At 35.6% G+C, this 19,832-nt stretch overlaps 2 protein-coding genes across 2 annotated transcripts; one reads left to right on the top strand and one right to left on the bottom strand.

Moving 5' to 3' along the window:
• Window positions 1–2,185: 2,185 nt before the first annotated feature.
• Window positions 2,186–9,874, top strand: LOC104237288 (UDP-galactose/UDP-glucose transporter 3). The gene is made up of 7 exons (XM_009791401.2): window positions 2,186–2,482; window positions 3,428–3,525; window positions 3,642–3,772; window positions 3,978–4,008; window positions 7,196–7,299; window positions 7,496–7,617; window positions 9,270–9,874. Exons 1-7 carry the CDS (start codon window positions 2,379–2,381, stop codon window positions 9,676–9,678), a joined length of 999 nt encoding a protein of 332 aa, XP_009789703.1. The 5' UTR covers window positions 2,186–2,378; the 3' UTR covers window positions 9,679–9,874.
• Window positions 9,875–14,065: 4,191 nt separating this feature from the next.
• Window positions 14,066–14,952, bottom strand: LOC104237287 (uncharacterized). Its single transcript, XM_009791400.2, has one exon. The coding sequence runs from the start codon at window positions 14,865–14,867 to the stop codon at window positions 14,286–14,288; it is 582 nt and encodes a 193-aa protein (XP_009789702.1). The 5' UTR covers window positions 14,868–14,952; the 3' UTR covers window positions 14,066–14,285.
• Window positions 14,953–19,832: the final 4,880 nt, after the last annotated feature.

Genomic DNA, 19,832 nt, shown 5'->3' with positions numbered 1-19,832 from the left:
CATCCACTTTAATATATTCAGAGCACGGATCATCATTTATTAAAGCAAGGGTAGATTTGAATTAAAAAGGAATATTAATGCCTTCTTAATTTGTTAAAATGACTTTTATTTTGGACTAAAATTAAAAAGCTAGAAAGATGCTTAAAATGGACACCTAATAAACTTACCGGTGATTTAATATTTTCATAAGCTATTTATAATTTCTATAAAGCATGCTTTATGTGAACATTCTAATTTGTCTCGTTAACATAATTAAGAGGTAAGTTGGCAAATAAGCAAAAAATTGAAAAAGAGAACTGCTCCTTTTACGATAGTCTAATTCGTCCTAATGCCTGCTTATTCAAAAAAGAGGAACTGATATTCACAAGTTTCACCATCCACTACTACGTAGAGTACAACCTCAGATTTGGAGGGCAATGTCCATATAGTTTAACAGAATAATAGTACTAGTATATTCATCTCGATTAAACATTTAGTTTTCCCTTTTATCCATAGACAATGTTCATATATTTTTAACTTTTTAAGATATAAGTATTAAGTACTAAGTAGTACTTTTTACAAGCTATAAGAAATTCACTTCTACTCTTCACGTTTTCAATACAATTATTTCTCTATAAACTATTCGCGAAACAAATAATTACACAGTTCTCGTCTAAATTGGTTACATGATTGATTCATTTTCAAGTTTTAAATTAATTATCCTGTAAAATACAATCGAGTTGTTTAATTTAAATAATGGAGATAAAATGAATCCACTTTACCTCACATCCTTTTTTTTTTCCAGCTTGTTTGGATGGTTGTTACCTATTGTATTGTATCGTATTGTTACTTTAAATACGATGTTTATTTTGGTTGTTACTTAAATTTTATTGTATCATATCGTTAAATCCGTCGTTACGTAACGACGAAATGTACCACTTTATGTAACGACCAATTTGGTGTAGTTGCATCGTTATCTTGTCTTTTTCTCTCATCTCACTCTTCATTATTATTAACTAATTTTATTTTATTATTTACCTTACCGTTTTATATAATATATTTACCTCGTATCATAATTTGTCCTTAAAACATTGCAAGTTTATTCTTCATATTGTTGGTGCGTGATATCATGAAACAACAGCAAACGGTACAATTTATCCAAACATTATATTCATCAAACTGTACAATACAATATAATACGATACGATACATTATGAAACGATGTGTAACAACCACCCATTCGTCGCTGGAATCGTTTTCCTTTTTTCTAATTTTCAGGTTTTCTTGCAGTAAGGAAACCAAATAGGAATTCCAGTCGACCCTTAGTTGAAGTTAAAGCTGAAAAAAGACTATTTTGAAAATTTAATTGTGTTTGAATATGAATTTCACTTAAAAAAAATATTGTAGTTTTATGAGTTAGAATTATTATTTCATTTGAAGCACATCTCAAACAATTTTATAAATATTTCAATTTAAGGGCTTGTTTGGCAATAAAAAAATATGATTTTTTTTTTCGGAATTAATGTTTGGCCACGAAAATTTCAAATTTTACTTGGAGTTGAATATCGAAATTTTTCGCAAATATGAAAAACTCCAAAAAATTGTCTTTCAAAATTCACTTCAAATCAGTCACACAAAATCAAAAACAGCTCCAAATTATATTCATGTCCCAACACAACAATTTTCAATTATCATTTTCACTTAAAAAATTCTTTTACTTTATTTTCGAAATTTTACTATTCTTATATCCAAATGACCACTTAATATACTTGAATAATGAATGTCAAACTATTATTCGCAGATTCTGAACTTCAATATTTGGAATATGTTTCAAGTTCAAGCATAGGAAATGGCAGAGGCGAATCCAAGATTTATATTTTATGGGTTCAATTTTTAAAATATTAGCATTGAATCCATTATATTTTTAAAGTTATGAATTTATATCTACTATTTTTATAATATTAAGAAATTTTTATATATAAATTTTTGCTCTGCTGAAAAGTGCTGAAAAGTTATGGGTTCAATTTTTACATCCCCTCTTGGAAATGGGACTATCACACAAGTTCTTTCTAATGCTTAAAGTTAAAACACCAAAAAAAAAAAAAAAACAATACAAAAGAAGAGTGCGTCTAATCGGCCAATGACCTGTCACCTAACACTTATTTAACCCAATAAACATACGCCACGTGGAAAATATACGTAGTTCAGATCCCACGTTCTGTAATAATACAAATTTCCCGAATCATCGATTCGGTGCAGTGGCAGTTAAAGAAAAAACCAACGGTAAATCGCCGACGTATCCCGTCGCTTCCCGATCACCGGTGTGTAATCATCGGAGAGTTGCCGGGGAAACACACGTGGCAGGCGGGATCAAGGTGGTGCCGACGACATTAAGCCCAATGGAGTCTCACGGGGCCGGCCTCCGCCGTGTTATGGTCCTTGCCTTTTGTGTCGCCGGCATTTGGTCTGCTTATATTTACCAAGGCGTTCTCCAAGAGACTGTGTAAGCTTTTAGCTATTTTTTTTTCTCTTTCTCCTTCCCTTCTAGAACCTTCTATTACTTTTTGTTATGTTCATTGCTACTAATTACTTCCTCTGTCCCATTTTATGTAACACTTCCCTTTCTGGTATGTCTGCAAAAAGAATGACTTTTTTCATATTTAAAAACAATTTAATTTAATTTTAATTTACTTATCTTCTGAAAAAATATTTTAATTTTAAACTTCTCATTTGATCTTTAATGATATAATTTTGTAGCTACAGAAATGTCACTGGCATATATTAGACTACTTCTTAAATTCCATTTTAGTCAAACACCATCACATATAGTGTGTATACTTTTGTTAGACAAGGTGGTCACACAATTTATCATGGCATAGAACAAGTACTATTTCAAGTTATGGCCGTTGGTTAAGATTTTTTTCTAGCTACATGTTTGATTCAAGAAAAAAATTTAGGAACACAGCACTTATAACCGTGTCAGAATAAATAATCTTGTGTTACTCTCTAACCGCTTAAACTCTTAGATGAGGTGGTCTTACAGTTCAATAGGTAAAATTTAAATGCGGAATTGATGGAATGCGTTATGTAAATGTTAGTAGTACTATTGATAACGAATGTATAAGGAAAATATGGTGGAGGGTGACTCTATTGAATAATGACGAACATTTCCTTTTCTATGCTCTGAAAGGTCCACTTTTTGAGTTTTCCTGTAGCTTTTGTCACAGTGTACTTGACCGTTGTGAGATTGAGACAAATTTTCATTTTTCCCTCTTAGTTTGGAAGGCAGATTATTGGCTAATGGAATGAAATGGACCTGAATAGAGCATTATGTATATAGAGGATTCATATAGCTAATCGTAATTGCTTTGAGTTGAGGTCCTTTTGATTGATTGAGTTGTGTAGTGAATTATATTCATTAAGTTAAGCTGTTTGTATTTGGATTTAGGTCAACTAAGCGGTTTGGCCCGAACAAGGAGAGGTTTGAACACTTGGCTTTCCTAAACCTGGCACAGAACGTAGTATGTTTGATATGGTCGTTTATGAGTAAGTTTACAGCATCCTAGTATTTGATGTTCACCTGTTTCTTGGTGATTGTATAAAATGCTTGCATTAGTGCTGGTTATATGATTAGTTAAGAATTTGGTGTGCCTTTTATGCAGTGATAAAGATTTGGTCTAGCGGAAACAGTGGTGGTGCTCCCTGGTGGAGTTACTGGAGTGCCGGAATTACAAATACTATTGGACCAGCAATGGGGATCGAAGCGCTAAAGTATATTAGTTATCCTGCACAGGCATGTCCAATTGCTTTTTTTTTTACCCCGAAGCTTCTTGTGAATAGTAAACCGTAGTTCTAGAATTTTCTAAAATAAGATATAGGACTGGGAAAAATGCATTGTGGGCTGTGATTGCTATCCTAGTCATTAAGTCAATAGTATCTTTGATTTTAAATGATTGTGTTTTTAGTTTGAATACTAATGAGATCAATTGCCTTTGCAGGTCCTCGCAAAATCATCAAAAATGATTCCTGGTATTGTATCATTGACAAGCATCTTTTTAATTTTCTTGATTTGGATTTAAGTTTGTTGGTAAATTGTTGATTGAAAAAAGTTAGTTGACTAACAAGGAAATATGGGAAGCTGTAGGGGAAAAGGAAATCAGTGGAAAGCTATAGGGAACACTATTATTTGTATTGATAAAGGATATATGCTTGAGAGTTTCTAGAGGTGCCGGATTTGGCTTAAAAGAGAAAAGGGTATTTTAATGTTGATGGGCATATTCGTTCTTCTTTATTTTTTGAATAAGAAAAGAAGGCAGAAGGAATATAGATACACTAGCAGAAATTTTCATCACTATCCAGGATTTTAAGACCATGGGTGCACTACGATACTTGTCATAATATCAAGTGATGTATATTCTTTTAGTGTTTTATGACATTAATAATTTTGCACATTATTCAACAAGATAAACTATAATCTTGCTAATCTAAATCTGTGTTTGTCATTGATATTATCAATTATAATCTTACAATCGTTGCATAATGTTTATCTTAAAACCTGTTCAGGTTTAAAGGAAAAGTAGAATACTAATGAAAATTTAATACTGTAAAAATTAAAACTTTGCAAATTTTATAGCTAAAAGAAGAATGAAAATATCAAAAAGCTCTTAGAGCATATGACGAGTTCTTTATATGTGACTTGCTTATCCAAAAAAAGAAAAGTATATTTTATCCTAAAAGTTTGAAAAAGAATTTCAATAATTTGATTGAAATTCAAATATGTTTAAGCAATAATTTGGGATAAAAATATTTAAACAAGTCTCATCATGGACTTAGATCTTATTGTCACATAAGTTATTTATATTAAAACCAATTTATAATGGTTCAAGATAAGACAAATCTCAATGAAAGTAATAAATAGTTTAATCTCTAACTCCTTAAGTTGTTGTTACCATGAAGACTTGGAGAAGGAGATGAAAAAGGAAAGAATGATAGAACTAAACCAAAAAAAGAGCTACGAAGTACAAACTAAATACGTAGTATTATATTAATGTGTGTCCATGGAGTCTCGACTGGAGGCACCAGTGCAAAAATTTGAGCATGGGTGCGATCTACTCTATATGGCTAAACCATTGAAAATTTGTACATAGAATTTGCTTTTACGTGGCAAGAGGATGGGTGCATGTTGCCCACATTTTCTAACATAGATACGCCCCTGCCTTCTCATACTTGTGCTAAGACCATGAGCACAGTCAATCATTATCATAGAAAAAATAGCCAGCAAATGTGACGAGTTTCCACTCTTTCTTGGTCGTTGTCGAGATTCAACTTCAGCTCCTTCCATGTTTGGTAAAGGCATGTAATCTGCTGATATTTAGAGAAGGAATTGTTTTTGCTTTGAGCGGGGGAAAAGCATTTTGGAGTAGAGGATGTGGGTTCAAATGTACTGAATTTTCTCATAATCTACCCGAGAATGGAATCTAACAGTCTTGATCATAGAAGGTCAAGTTGCAAGTAATGTATATCTGGAGGAGTACATAGAAGAGGGAATGGTGATATAGCATCTCTATGATTTGTGACTAATATTTTCAGTTTTTTTATAGATAAGAGAATCTTCACTATAACGAGGAGCATAATGTCCTCTTCTTTTTTTTGTTTAAAAAAAAAAGTTACAATATTTTTAGTTATTTTTATTTTAAGTTTGTTATCATTAAAAAGAGTTTTCTGGACTAATAAGGAGATTAACGGAAGCTATAGGAAATGATAGTTTTGTGGAAAGCTTTAGGAAAAAGTCTTGATATTATTTGTTTTGACAAAGGATAGGCATGTGACAGTTTCTAGAGATGCTTGAGCGGTCTTCAAAGAGAAAGGGTATTTCATGTTGACGAGCATATGTATTCTATGACCATGAGCATAGCTAGCCATGGCTGCAGAATGGTTAGCCACTAAATCTGGCGAGTTTCAAGTCATTGTTGTCTTTGTCGGGGTTCAACTTTAAGCCATTCAGCTTTGCTATAAGGACGCTACTTTTAGATTTTCAGAGAAGGTGTTTAAATTGGAGTAGCGGGGGAAACCACCTTGGTGTAGAGGTGTCCGTTTAGTTGACTAGAACTGGATGTGAAGAATTACCTTTTAGTCAACCTCAGAATGGATTTGTGACAGTCTTGATCATTGAAGGTCAAGAGATTGCTAGAGGCAAGCAAAGTCCTTTTGGGCTATATAGAAGAGTGATATAGGATTGACATAAACCTCTGCAGTAGGAAAAAATTTGGAAGGAAGATTTTCCAATTAGTTAAAATATAATTGAACATTTACCGTAACAGATAGGAGTACAACGGGGAATAACAAGTCAAATGCTAACTGTTTGTTGTAAAAGAACCTCCCAATTCCTTGAAGGTCCTTTAAAGTTGTTCTCGAAAACAATGGACTTACACCAAGAAGCAGCCAAAGAAACTGCTCCAATTCACACATAAGCTGAAAACATGCATCTATTCTGAAATAATATTAAGTTTTGTTCAGCACAAATGCTCCTCAGAGTTGTGAGCATTTCACGCTTCTGGAGAACATGTTCTTCCTCGCGCTTATCAAAACCAAAATATTATAAAGAACAGGTGATCATAAGCTTTCTGGTATTGCATGATTAAACCAATATACTATATCTATCTGCTCCAGATATCTCATGCAAACTTCCACCTCATGAAAATGCAACTCAGACTAACTAGACTTTTGCACATAATGAAGGTGATAAAAAATGTTGTACAGTTTTCTCTTGATCTTTTCGAAGACTAGTTAGTTCCAATTATCGAAAGCTCCATTTAAGATGACACTGGATTGAGATGTTTGGCCTGATATCAATTTTCAAGCATCAAAATTTAAGTCGAGAAATGCCTCCCTTAGGAAAATTTGTAGGGTTATTTAGTGGTTGCTATGGAGGCTAATCTATAGGATACAGCAGTGCTATATAAATGAGGAAAAGAACTGGAAATGTTATCTAGTTTTGTTTTTGTGCTTGGGAACTAGAATTTCTTGTTTCCTTTACTGATAGATCTTCTCATGGTGAAAATATTGAAGTTGATATCTACTTCTAAGTTACTGGTAAAATGTTTATACATTTGCAAGTCATGTTAGATTTTATCTGCTAAACTGTCTTTTAACTGACTTTTTTTAATAAGGAACTGTCTTTTAACTGACATATACAGCTATAATGTTTTTTTGGCAGTAATGCTCATGGGCGCACTGGTTTATGGCATAAGATATACAGTTCCAGAATATGTTTGCACACTGCTTGTTGCTGGTGGAGTATCAATGTTTGCACTTTTGAAGGTGACATTTTTATTATAACGTCCGAAATACAATGGGCACCAGTCTTTATCTGTTTAATAACTAAACAAAGACAGAAGAGAAAGGCGCCTACTGTGTCCTGTCTTCCCCAGTATTTTTCTGATTTGCTTCTTGTGATTATATGTTGGAACTTGTCTTTTGAGTCCTTATCTGTTATGTTTGCTTGGTTTGTCTTCAGACTAGCTCAAAAACTATAAGTAAGTTGGCGAACCCCAATGCTCCAGTTGGATATGGGCTGTGCTTCATGAACCTCACCTTTGATGGTTTCACTAATGCTACTCAGGATTCAATCAAAGCAAGGTAGTGTAGTTATCTGTCTTTATTAATGTCTTTCTTTTGGTGGATGATATCTATGGAGCTTTCTAGAGAATCTGTGATCTTAGGTTGATAGTATATACTATTATTAGTGGATGATACACAACTTATCACATTCTGAACGGTGCAAATCCATGTTTCTCACTTTTGAATATCTTACCAAGTTTTTGAAAAAGGTGTTGTGGTTGGATCTTATGGCTCCTTTAACTGGCTTGGTACCTTATCTCACGCTGAGAAGTGCAAATCCTTGTTTCTCAGTTCATGAATATCTTACCAATGCTGGGTATAACAATATGACGTGCATGTCTTCAACCTCAGTTCATTTTAATATCTTTGTTTGCCTCAAGTTGAGTGCTTCCTTGAGAAGCATGCAATTAAGAAAATAAACTTTCGTCCTTATACTCCGAGGTTAGTTACAGAATTTTCTGAATTACAAAATTTATACTCAATTATGAAGGGGAGTCTTGGTGCAACGGTAAAAGTTGCCTCCCTGTGAGCAAGAGGCCACACCACGGAAACAATTTCTCGTAGAAATGCAAGGTAAGGCACGTATATAAGACTATGTGGTCCGGCGCTTTCCAGGACGCCATGCCTAGCGGGAGCTTAGTGCATCGACCTGCCCGTTTAATGAAATTTGTACTCATCTCAAGCTGTGTTTTGGGATTAAAATACCTAGGGGCCAGCAAAGGAAAGGGGAGGCCAATTCGGGACTGACTAGCAGTTTTTCCTATTATTTTATGGTGGTGTGGTATTTGATAGCATTTTTAGTGTATGACCTGATTAAATATTGCTCATTAGCTTCTCTTCCAAGCTGAGAAGAAACGAAAAGCGACCTAACTATGTAGACACTGGAAATTGCTTGTGGGGTAGGGGTTGTTTGGGGGGGGGGGGGCATGGTGCTCAAGAAGAGTAGTTCAAATTTAATAAAGATTTTGACTTAAACCAGAAGCAAAATTTTCGACCATGGACTGTCCATCAGGTGGCTAGAAAAGAGACATGTTTTGGTTGTGAATTATGAGAACACCTACAGTAATATAGGAAGTGAAGTATCTCTTCCTATCATCTTCTTGTATCGAGGGTCTATCGGAAACAGCCTCTCTACCCCCATGGTAGGGGTAAGGTCTGCGTACACAAAACCCTCCCCAGACCCCGTTGTTGTTGAAGTATCTCTTCCTATCATGTATTCTTGGGTCTGGTATTCCCCATCTGTCAGGTAGCATAAGTATTTGAAATCCTGAAAGAACACATTTGTCTGGCTTAGCCACAAAAACTTGGACCACTTCGCCACCTCATTCATGCAAATAAAATTAGATGTGCATGGGAACATCTACAGAATTTCACTTTGGAAGTTGTTGGAATTTTTGATGAAACGAGATCAAGAATAGAAGAAATTGCATGAGTACTGCCCTCTGATGAAGGATTTAACCAAACTGTAGTGCTAGTTGAAGGAACTCTGTTGTTAATGCATGTGCTATATGATTCAACTTCACTGTCAGGCCATAAGTTTAACAGTTCATTCTTTGGTTGCATATGTTTTTGTCCTCGACTTTGCCAAGGGATGTGCCATATGTCATTGGTTAGATGAAACTCTTATTATTTACTTGTAGTTACTGATACGATTCATCTATTTTTCTCAGGTACCCTAAGACATCTGCTTGGGATATTATGTTAGGAATGAATTTATGGGGTACCATTTACAATATGATCGTCATGTTTGGCTGGCCAAATGCCAGCGGGTTTGAGGCAGTTCAATTCTGTAAACAGCATCCAGAGGCAGCATGGGACATTCTTATGTACTGTCTATGTGGTGCTGTTGGCCAGAACTTCATTTTTCTAACCATTAGCCGATTTGGTTCTTTAACTAACACAACCATCACCACGACGCGCAAGTTTGTTAGCATAGTCGTGTCATCTGTTTTAAGTGGCAATCCCTTGTCTACAAAGCAATGGGCAAGTGTCATCATGGTCTTCTCAGGATTGTCATACCAGATATATTTAAAGTGGAGGAAGTTGCAGAGGATGCCGAAGAAGAAGAAGTCCACTTAACATATTATAATTTTGAAATTGGTGTAGACGGTTCAGTAGTTTAACCTTTTCTCACCTTTTACAATTCCAGTGTACCGGAAGTGGTCACACTTCCATTATAGGCCAATGTATCTCAAAAGAATTAACATATATGAACCGATGTTTTGAAAAGTTTTGGTAAATCATTTTAGTTCAATGATAGCTTTTCTTACAGTAATGAATCAGACAACGAGTTGCTCGGAAGCTGCATGGTGCATCATGTGAAATCTAAAGGTTTGTTGCTGAGTAAATTCTTGTGGCATTCAATTGTATCCCAGTTCCAGAGATTTAAAGCTATACTTATATGGCAGTTTACCCTATTTTGACGCCACCAATGGACTTCTGTTACTTCTGTTTCCCACACTTCCTTTGCTTAGAAAATTTACAGGAAGCGGTGGAGTGGATAAATCATGAAGCCCCTTTTACAACAATGTACACAAATTTTGGTCATAGTCCAGCTTTTGCTTTCCCATTTACAACAATGTACACGAATTTTCAAGAGGCATTTCCAGCCTTCTTTTTAGCGGCAATACTTATTCGGGCGATCTGCACAGATAGACACTAACCGCTCATGTCTTTATTTTAAAGCCAGCGTTTTAAATGTCTTTAGTCTTTAGCCACTGGTTTAATAAACTTTAACTGCTCGGACGAAAATACCCTTCTGCTCATGTCCTTAACTTAAGGACTTCAGGACTACGTGTCCTTAACTTTTTAACTTGAAACTCTAAGTTCAGGACTTCACGATTACATGTCCTTAACTTTTGAACTTGGAACTCTAAGTTCAGGACTTCGAGGTTACATGTCCTTAACTTTTGAACTTGGAACTCAAACTTCAAGACCAAGCGTCCTTAACTTTTGAACTTGTAAGTCAAAGTTAAGGACTTATTGTCCTTAACTTTTGAACTTGTAACTGTAAGTTAAGTACTGTTTGTCCTTAACTTTTGAACGTGTAACTGTAAGTTAAGGACTGTCTGTCCTTAACTTTTGAACTTTAAACTCAAAGTTAAGGACAGACAGTCCTTAAGTTTTGAACTTGAAACAATAACTTAAGGACTGTCTGTCCTTAAGTTTTGAACTTGAAACTATAAGTTAAGGACTGTCTGTCCTTATCTTTTGAACCTGCATGTCAAATTTAAGTACTGTCTGGTCCTTAAGTTTTGAACTTAAAACAATAACTTAAATACTGATTGTCCTTGAGTTTTGAACTTGAAACTATAAGTTAAGGACTGTCTGTCCTTATCTTTTGAACCTGCATGTCAAATTTAAGGACTGCATGTCCTTAACTTTTAAACCTGCATGTCAAACTTAACGACTCATGTCCTTAACTTTTAATCTTTGAACTCAAAAGAAACAAAAACAAGGTAAGAAGAAAGAAATTATTGTACGTAATTGAGACATCTGCTCAAAAATTCAGAACTTGAAAATTTTGATGATGTAAAAGGAACTACTGTACGTATTGGTAAAAGAAATAGTGAAGCAAAATCAGAAGGATCTCGTAATGGACCTGGTTATGTCCTAGTAATTGGGGCTACTAATAGACCCGATGCTATTGACCAAGCATGGAGGAGGCCGACCGTGAAATCACCTTGGGTATTCCAGATGAAAATGCAACGCGAAAGAGAGGAAGAAAGGGTAAAATTGTCTTTTTTCTATTAGTAGTGGCTATTTTTGCTGAGCATTATAATTAGTGGATAAAAATTAAAGACACCCTTAATTAGTGGCTACTACACGCCATTTTTACTACTTATTCTAAGTTGATGTCGCTCTAACTGGTAATTACGATTTACTGATTATTACTTGTATCAAAGAATGGGTAGCTGTCATATAAGGTCAATATATGACATTGGTACTCATTGATCCAAGGCTTAATACCATGATTGAAGAAGAAATCAGAGAAGGCTTTTAAGGCGTGAAATCGATTTTCCTTAAAGATGTTAGGAGTGAAATCAGAGAAGGCTTTTAAGGCGTGAAATCGATTTTCTAACCATAATTGGTTTTCCTATCTCACGAAGGAAAGGACAATGTATTTATCATAATTGAATTTTTCTTTTCCTAAAAGGAAAATATAATTCTTTCATATTGGCTAGTCATTTTTCTTGTAGGAAAAGATTTGGACTTCTATAAATTGAGGATCATTCCTTTGAAAGTAGCATCCACAATGTAGCCATAAAAGGCTTGAGAGTCTTGTTTAGAGGGAGAACTTTTCGGGGCAAGTGTTAGTGTGTCACTTGTTTTTGCCTCTTCGTGAGGTTGTTCTTTCGATATTTTGTACTCTCTTTTTATCTAGTGGATTGCTCAATCTCCGTTGTGGATGCAGGTCTTATCTAGTGGATTGCTCAATCTCCGTTGTGGATGCAGGTTAGTTGACCGAACCACGTTATATGTTTGTGTCTCTTTTGCTATATTTCTCTTTTGTTGTCTGATTTATCGTCGTTCAATTTTGCTTTGCTAGCTTCCGCACGACACCTGATTATTTCGGTCCTAACAAAATAGATATTGCCCGTATACTATTTGGTGAAATACAGGCAAGTCCCTTCAGGATAAAATAAAGCCACAGTATACCTGCAGATTTTTCTGAGCCACTTTATGAAAGGAAGGCCTGAATTTATAGAGTTGGAAGAAGTCATTGAGTAGACATGTCTGTTCAAATATAAAACTTAAATTTGAATTCAATTTTTAATTAAAACCGAAAATACCTAGGCTTTTAATAATAAAGTCTTCAAACTCATATTTTCCTTCAGTTGTGGGACAATTCCACTTCATATAGGATAAATTCCCAAAAGTATAATTTCCTGTACGTCAGTGCGTAGAATAATTTACCAAGGGAGAGTTCGACAGTAGAAAATTCAGATCTTAATTGCTCTTCAATAGTGAATTGAATACCATGTCAGATGTAACCACACAAGAGCTCAAGCATAAACATAATTATGAAATAATTAACGTATCTGCATTTGCAAAGAACAAAAGATAGGATTCTGAGAGTAAATTGCTTTCCACTTTTAATATTCGCCACTGTTGAATAAGAAAAGTCTGAACAAATTTCAGACAGCGGTTATGGTTGAACAAGGCTAAATCTGCTCCGATTTAAAACAGAGCACCTGCAATACAAGTGTGTGCTACAATATGCAACAAAGACAGACATAATCCCCTAACAAACCTTTAGGTTTCACTGTCATTACTCATTACAATGACAGGCTCTCTGCATTATGCATCTTCTGACTGGAAAATATTTAACTCCAAAGTACTCGCACAAACATTTCATATTTAGTTTCTGAATTTAACAATTCGTTTCATCCTTTCAAGATCGAATTCATTTGTCAGCACTATTTACCGAGTATTCTTATCAACAAAATTTAGCATATGTATTCTTCACCTTATATTGTAGGACAGACGAGGAAAGCTTCTTTGAAACACGCCGTCCCTCATCCCTGCCCCTCCACAAGGAAAAGAAAAGAAAGGCAAGAATAAAAAAAGGTGATGGAATGTTATATGTGAACATACAATTGCAGAAGAGAGACCACAACATTCTAAAATTCACCTTATATTGTAGGACAGACGAGGAAAGCTTCTTTGAAACACGCCGTCCCTCATCCATGCCCGTCCACAAGGAAAAGAAAAGAAAGGCAAGAATAAAAAAAGGTGATGGAATGTTATATGTGAACATACAATTGCAGAAGAGAGACCACAACATTCTAAAATAAATTAAGATGCAAATATGTCTTCTTCCTTATGCACTATCCCCTATTATAATTTCTTAAGACATTCCACATCAGGCACTGAAATAAATCTCTTTCTATTGACTTACAACCACTTTGAAGGTATTAGCCAATTCATAACCTCAAAGGATCATTTGTGGATAACCATATCTTTTATAGCCCCAATTGATCATAAAATTCTTGTATAGGGGGTTCACCTATTCACTACTGATGAAGTTTTTTTATCAAAAGTTTGACATTCCCTGTTGATACATTGTTATTAACAACATTGATTTGTAACTAACATTAAGCCAGAAGAATCTCAGGGCATGTCATCTCTTGATGATTCTTGAGAACATCTAAAAATGTCTTATGGCATTAAACAATGACATGAAGTGGTCGACTGTACTGCTTAATGCAAGAGCTAAACTGTATTATCATAGCATTTGTATAACTCATCAACAGGACACACTAATTGCATTTCAAACGAGAAATTCGAATCATTGTGACATTTACCCTCTGTATTTGGATTTGTCACGAGCAACTTCCCAATACAAGTGAGTATAATTCTCATACACACTTGCAGTTTTAGCTAATTTTAGTGCATTTTAAAGATTAAGCACAAAGTACACATTAAGGAAATAACATAGAAGGATCTATCGACATACTAGAGATTACCAAAACAAATCGAGGAAATACAATTAAGCAACTAAAAGAAACACTTCCCATCTCAATATACAAATCAATTTGACATATACTAGAATCATTATCACAGTTGAATAATTAACTTGCAATGAAAACTTTACACAACATAACAACTACGCCTCAGTCCCAAACTTTTCAGAGATAGAATAACGTATGAATCCAACAAATTAAGTAAAAACTAACCATTTCTCAAAAGCCTTTAGGCCCATCAGTCTCCTTCAAAACCCCAGGCTCTTGATTATCAGTCATAGAAAGACAATACTTAGCAATCTCTCTAAATTTAGGAACACTTCTCAAATCCACCTTAGTTCCATCCTTCAAAGTGATAATAACATCACCCCATTCCCCAATAAACCTTGGCACAACCTGAACATCTTTGACCACTTTATATGAAAAGTCACTTCTCTCTTGACCAGTTAGCCCTGAAATAACAGTAACCCTCAAATTTGTAAACCTGTACCTCAAGTAAAATGCTCTGAAAACTGCAGCTAGAGTTAACGGCATCCAAACAAGAGTGAAACCCAGAAGAAGGTTAGCTAAAAGGTCTCCGTAGTGAGCTCCGCCGTCGAAAAAGATGGTTTCTTGATTGGGTTTGGAGGAGGATGTGGCGGCTGCTACTGGCTTGGAGGACACGTGGAGCTTGGTTATTGGCCTGTTGCATTTTGGGGTGGCAGATATGAAGGCTATTCTGGTAATTCTGTGCAGGGAATTGGTGGTCGGTGAGAGGAGTGGGGCGGCGGCGGAGGAGGTGGTGGTGGTGGCCATGGCCATAGTTTTATCCGTTAGGATGAATGGTTGGTTGATAGTTAAGAAGGGATTTTGAGAATTCAGTTTCCATTGGATTTTGTCAACTTTCTAGCCACTAGTTATATGGAAATTAAAAATTGTTTTTATTCTTTTGGAAATAATAACTTTAACATAAATAGGAAGTACTAACTTATCGCCATAAATAAGATAATCATCAATAACCTGTTTGATCAAATTTTTAAAGTTTACTTATTTTAAAAAGTACTGAAAAAAGCATATAGAGCAACAACTTGTAGTTGGTCTATTTATGTTATAATAACTTGGCCAAACATGCTACTCTATAAGATTCTAAGCTAATAACATTAGACTTTGAATTACTATATTTTGTAACTATTGAATTGTGTCGTATGTCATCATATTATATTATAAGTATAAAGTCCCAAATTAAAGATTAAAAGACCAAAATACCCATTAAAAATTGAATGCCCTTTTTAACCTTAAAAGTCAATTAAATTCCTACAAGAATTTGTGTGCATGTTAGCTTTTTCAATATAAATAATAGTACAAGATGGTAAATGACAAACCTTCAATTAAATAAATTTTTTATTACATTAGCAGTGGGTGAATTAGAAGTGAATTAATAATACTTAAATGCTTTACACACTCAAATCAATGAATCCAACTACGGTTGAGGCCATTTATATTCTCCTTTGATTACTTCTCAAAAACTGAAGAATTCGAAAAGATATGATTATTTCAATAGAGATCAGATTCTTTAGTATTAAAAATGATATATGAGTAGTCATTTTTCACAACTATTTAAGAACCTAATCTTGACAAGGCAATAGAAATCGATCCAATAATGTTTTATCAAGTAAGAATGGTTGAATTTGATTTGTATATTGATCACACCCAACTATACCTTATAAAAAAGATACGCGGACGTTGCAAATATAATTCGATTTACAAGTCCGAAGTTAAACCCACAAGGAATTAACCTACCAATTACTCTTATCAGACTCACTAAATTCTACGTAATCAACTTCCCAAACGTTTTGAATAACAATTGAGGATATTTTTACTAACTATGACAGACTACAATTATGTAAGTAAAGACTAACTATGATTAAGTTGTAAACAATTAAGAGAAGGATCTAAGGTTATGATTTCACCTATTGATAGAATCCCTTCCGGTTATGTTTCACATAGATTCACCTAATCGTCTCTATCAATCATAAGCACTCTTATTACCGTAAATCTCTCCCGAGTAATCACGACAATTTACTAGACACACTCTCCCGAGTTACGCTAGCTGACTTTGTTTATTACAGCTCACTTTAGATTGCACCCAAGACTTTGTTATCCCTAATCCCATCTTTAAACCCTCGATTATTGATCCCTCATATACTCTGGGAGTGGTGTTGTTCAACAATTACATAAATATGCACTCTCTCCCGAGTTATGCATACTAAATAGGCACAACTATTTAAGGATCCTAGCAATTAACTACAACAAGAACATAATTGAACAAATATAGATTAAACCACGCAAACTATATTAACATAACAAGAAGTTCATCCTTCAATAGATCCATCAAAACCCTAGACTAAATATTTAGCTACTCATAACCGTATTCATAATTTTTCAAATAAATTGCATAATTAAATTACAAAGCAAAGATGAAGGAATGAAGACTTTGATGCCAATCTCTTCCATAAATTGCTCCAAACATTTTCTCCCTTCCGCAATAGCCTCCCTAGGTCTAAAATATGTCAAAAGTCTTCAAAATGGCGTTTTTACATGTATTTATACCAAGTACGGTCGGGCCCAGACGAAAAAATCCTTTCCTGCGCGAACTAGGAACTAGCTTTGTAAAATTTGAACAGCCGCGCCGCAGGCTGCGCCGCACCATGCGGCGCGGTAGTGCATTTTATCTACAGCCTCATATTTTCGAGTCAGGCTCAATTTTACACTGTGGCGCCCCATGTCGCGCAGCAGTGCAATTTTCTCAGAGTGAACTTTTTCCGTCCTCTTTTAACATCCAGACTTGGTACACGACCTCCAAACACGATCCCGGCTTAATGCATTGGGCTTTTACTCAGACTTCAAAGCTCCAAATTGATCAATTTAGCTCCAAATTAACTTTTGAGCTCCGGATCGCTTCCTTCAAAGCATAAAACACATACTAAGTGTAATTCACTATCATTTGAGCTCAAACGCACATAAAAATGCAATCATTGGAATGTAATACCACGGCTAAAACACGAGTTTCTAGCCTAACATCAACACTCCACACTTAGACAATTGCTCATCCTCGAGCATTTGAACTACACTGCACCTAGGGATAACCTTTCATCAAACAACTTCCCTGATACATCATGCCAAGAATAATTAAAGTAGACTGAGCACTTTATCATAACATCCCACCGTCAAGATTCAACTCAAAAGTACCATGCATTAGTCACTCGCCCACTTACTCTAACATAGAGGTCAATGACATTACCTCTCCTTCCTGAATCAATTGCCCTCACACAACAAAAGCGAGTAGTCCCACACAATAAAATTTAAGAATATTTAGGAACTCGAGATAGAAAGAATTCACTCACTCTCAGAAATAACATTCATATGCCACAAAAGATGCACCATAGGATTGCCCGTAGTGTACTACTCTATTAATAGAGCTCATTCAGTCTAAGATCAAGTAGAACTTTAATTGGTTGTAATGTAGGCTGCGGGACGGGTAGGATACATTTAGATATAAGAGTGACTACACCTCCCTAAGAACTTTAATACATATACTTTAACATTCAAACATCACTTATGTCAAACCAAAACACCACATTCACATCAATACAGATTAACTCCCTACATCTTTAAGCACAAGTACGTCAAGAGCCACCACAAAGAATATATATATATACCTATATTATTATTTTTTTCTTCTTCTTCTTTCTTTTTCAATTCAAGTGGCTCTTATATATATATATATATATATATATATAACACAATGCACATTTCTCCTTATTCCATTAGTTCCACTCAAAAGCCACACCCACCACCCCACACTTTAACTTTTACAAAGTTCATAGCAATTCAAGTGCTCATGAGAGGTGAAAAGATTCGAATATATGGTCAATTAAAACAATTGGGTAAGGCTTATAATGTGGTTGCCTAAGAAACAGGATTATAGGCTCAAAGAGGTTAACTACGATATATCACAATTAGGAGGGTAAAATATGTATATATGGCTCAACAAAGAAATGTCTATATCACTTCCAAGACTGAACAAAACTACTATTTCGCTTTGCAAACACACCGGGCAAGTTCTAGGCATCAAATGCACTGCACAGAATAACACAAAACCTTACACACATATGACACATAACTCACTCGGGATTGGACTAATCAAGACACTCTTAGTCAAAGCAGTTAAGCACAGTTTTAATGTTACGATTTAAGGCACTTATTTAAGAGTCAAGAATTGAGCCTAGGTGTCACAACTAAGGTCCTTACCACTCTCAAGGCATATACAATCAAGGGAAATTGATCCTTCAACTTAGCTTCCTAACTAAAGATTCTTAATTCCTACATAAATAAATAAATAAATAAAAAGATTTAACTACATACGGTTCAAGCAAAACCCTTGGAAAAGAACCGCGGCATAAAAAAAACCAAGGGGGAATTGTTACACTACCTAAAAGAAAGAAAGAAAGAAAAAAATAAAAAAATAAAAGACATATATTTTTTTTTCTTTCGACTCATTTCCCTCAAGAAATCAGTCGACAATATCCACCGTCGGGAAGAGTCGAACTACATACTTAATTACTAACTATTACAGGACCGATAGAATTCAGAATTATAGTTTACAGACCAATTGTCTAAGAAAGCAAGAAACAAACAAAGAGAAGTACAAATACAATCAATTAGGAGCACCCCACCCCACACTTAAGAGATTGCATTGAACCTAATGCAAAGCAGTAAAATCAAGAGTGAAAAGGGTGCTCCCTGAGGCCCAAGGCGTAATCATCAACACCTTCGAAGGTGCGCAAATACTCCTCATCATCTGAGGGAATGGAGTTCACATCTTCATCGGGTAAGACACTGGAATAGTCCTGTCATAGTGGTACTCCTCCTCCACAAGGTGTGCTCACAACAATCGAGTGATCATACTCGGGTAATGAAGACGGCGAGCCCCAAGTGGTCTCACTTTATCCATATGCTCAAGCATGATTTTACCAAGGTCGAACTGCATCCGAGTCAATAGGGCATAAATCAAACACACCTTCAGACGGGGTACATCAGTGTCACTTCCAGTCGGCGTGATCTTGGCATTAATCAACCACAACAGAACCATGGCTGGCCGCTAGAAAGTTGCCTTCTTCATATCTTTGTGGAATTCATTGGCATCTCGTGTCCATGCGGCAGAAGAGTCAGCACCACATAACATGTGGCGAATAGACGGATAGTCTGGTCGGCGGAGAAACCTCTGAAAGAGCTTGTGGGAATGCTCTGTGAATCCCATAATCCGATTGATCACCTGGGAAGAGAATGGAATCACTTTACCCCTTACATGCACTTCGTAAACAACATCCAGGCTGGCTTCAGGTTGCCAGTTAGCATAAAATTCTTTCACTAGGTTCACATTCACCGTATCACCCGGACGGAACAGACTGTCGAAACCCAAAGCCCGAATGTTGTTGTAAATTTTACCATATTTACGGGCTAACTTCCCATCGTCAATAGCAACCTCAAGATCCGGGTTGATTTAAGGGACAAATGTCTGAAAACAGCGACGAGCATGGGCGGGGACAGCCCGTATACCATATTTGCATGCTGGTACCACATCCACATCAGGGTCAATGCGCTCATCTTCCTCTACTACTGGGGCATGGGGAGGTGCTCGTCTCCCACCACGACGGCTGCTAGAAGCAACCTCAGACGAACCAGTGTTAGAGCGTTTGCTCGGGCGGCATGACATTCTACCTGCAC

This window comes from Nicotiana sylvestris, chromosome 11 (assembly GCF_000393655.2).
Source record: "Nicotiana sylvestris chromosome 11, ASM39365v2, whole genome shotgun sequence".
NCBI lineage: Eukaryota > Viridiplantae > Streptophyta > Magnoliopsida > Solanales > Solanaceae > Nicotiana > Nicotiana sylvestris.
This window is presented reverse-complemented; position numbering and strand designations above follow the sequence as displayed.

What these genes read in the sequence shown, in the direction of transcription:
- LOC104237288 (XM_009791401.2), top strand. Translation starts at nt 2,379, where the DNA reads ATGGAGTCTCACGGGGCCGGCCTCCGCCGTGTTATGGTCCTTGCCTTT. An exon ending in GGCGTTCTCCAAGAGACTGT is followed by an intron (nt 2,483 to 3,427) that starts GTAAGCTTTTAG and finishes ATTTGGATTTAG; the next exon opens with GTCAACTAAGCGGTTTGGCC. An exon ending in TTTGATATGGTCGTTTATGA is followed by an intron (nt 3,526 to 3,641) that starts GTAAGTTTACAG and finishes CCTTTTATGCAG; the next exon opens with TGATAAAGATTTGGTCTAGC.
- LOC104237287 (XM_009791400.2), bottom strand. Translation starts at nt 14,867, where the DNA reads ATGGCCATGGCCACCACCACCACCTCCTCCGCCGCCGCCCCACTCCTC.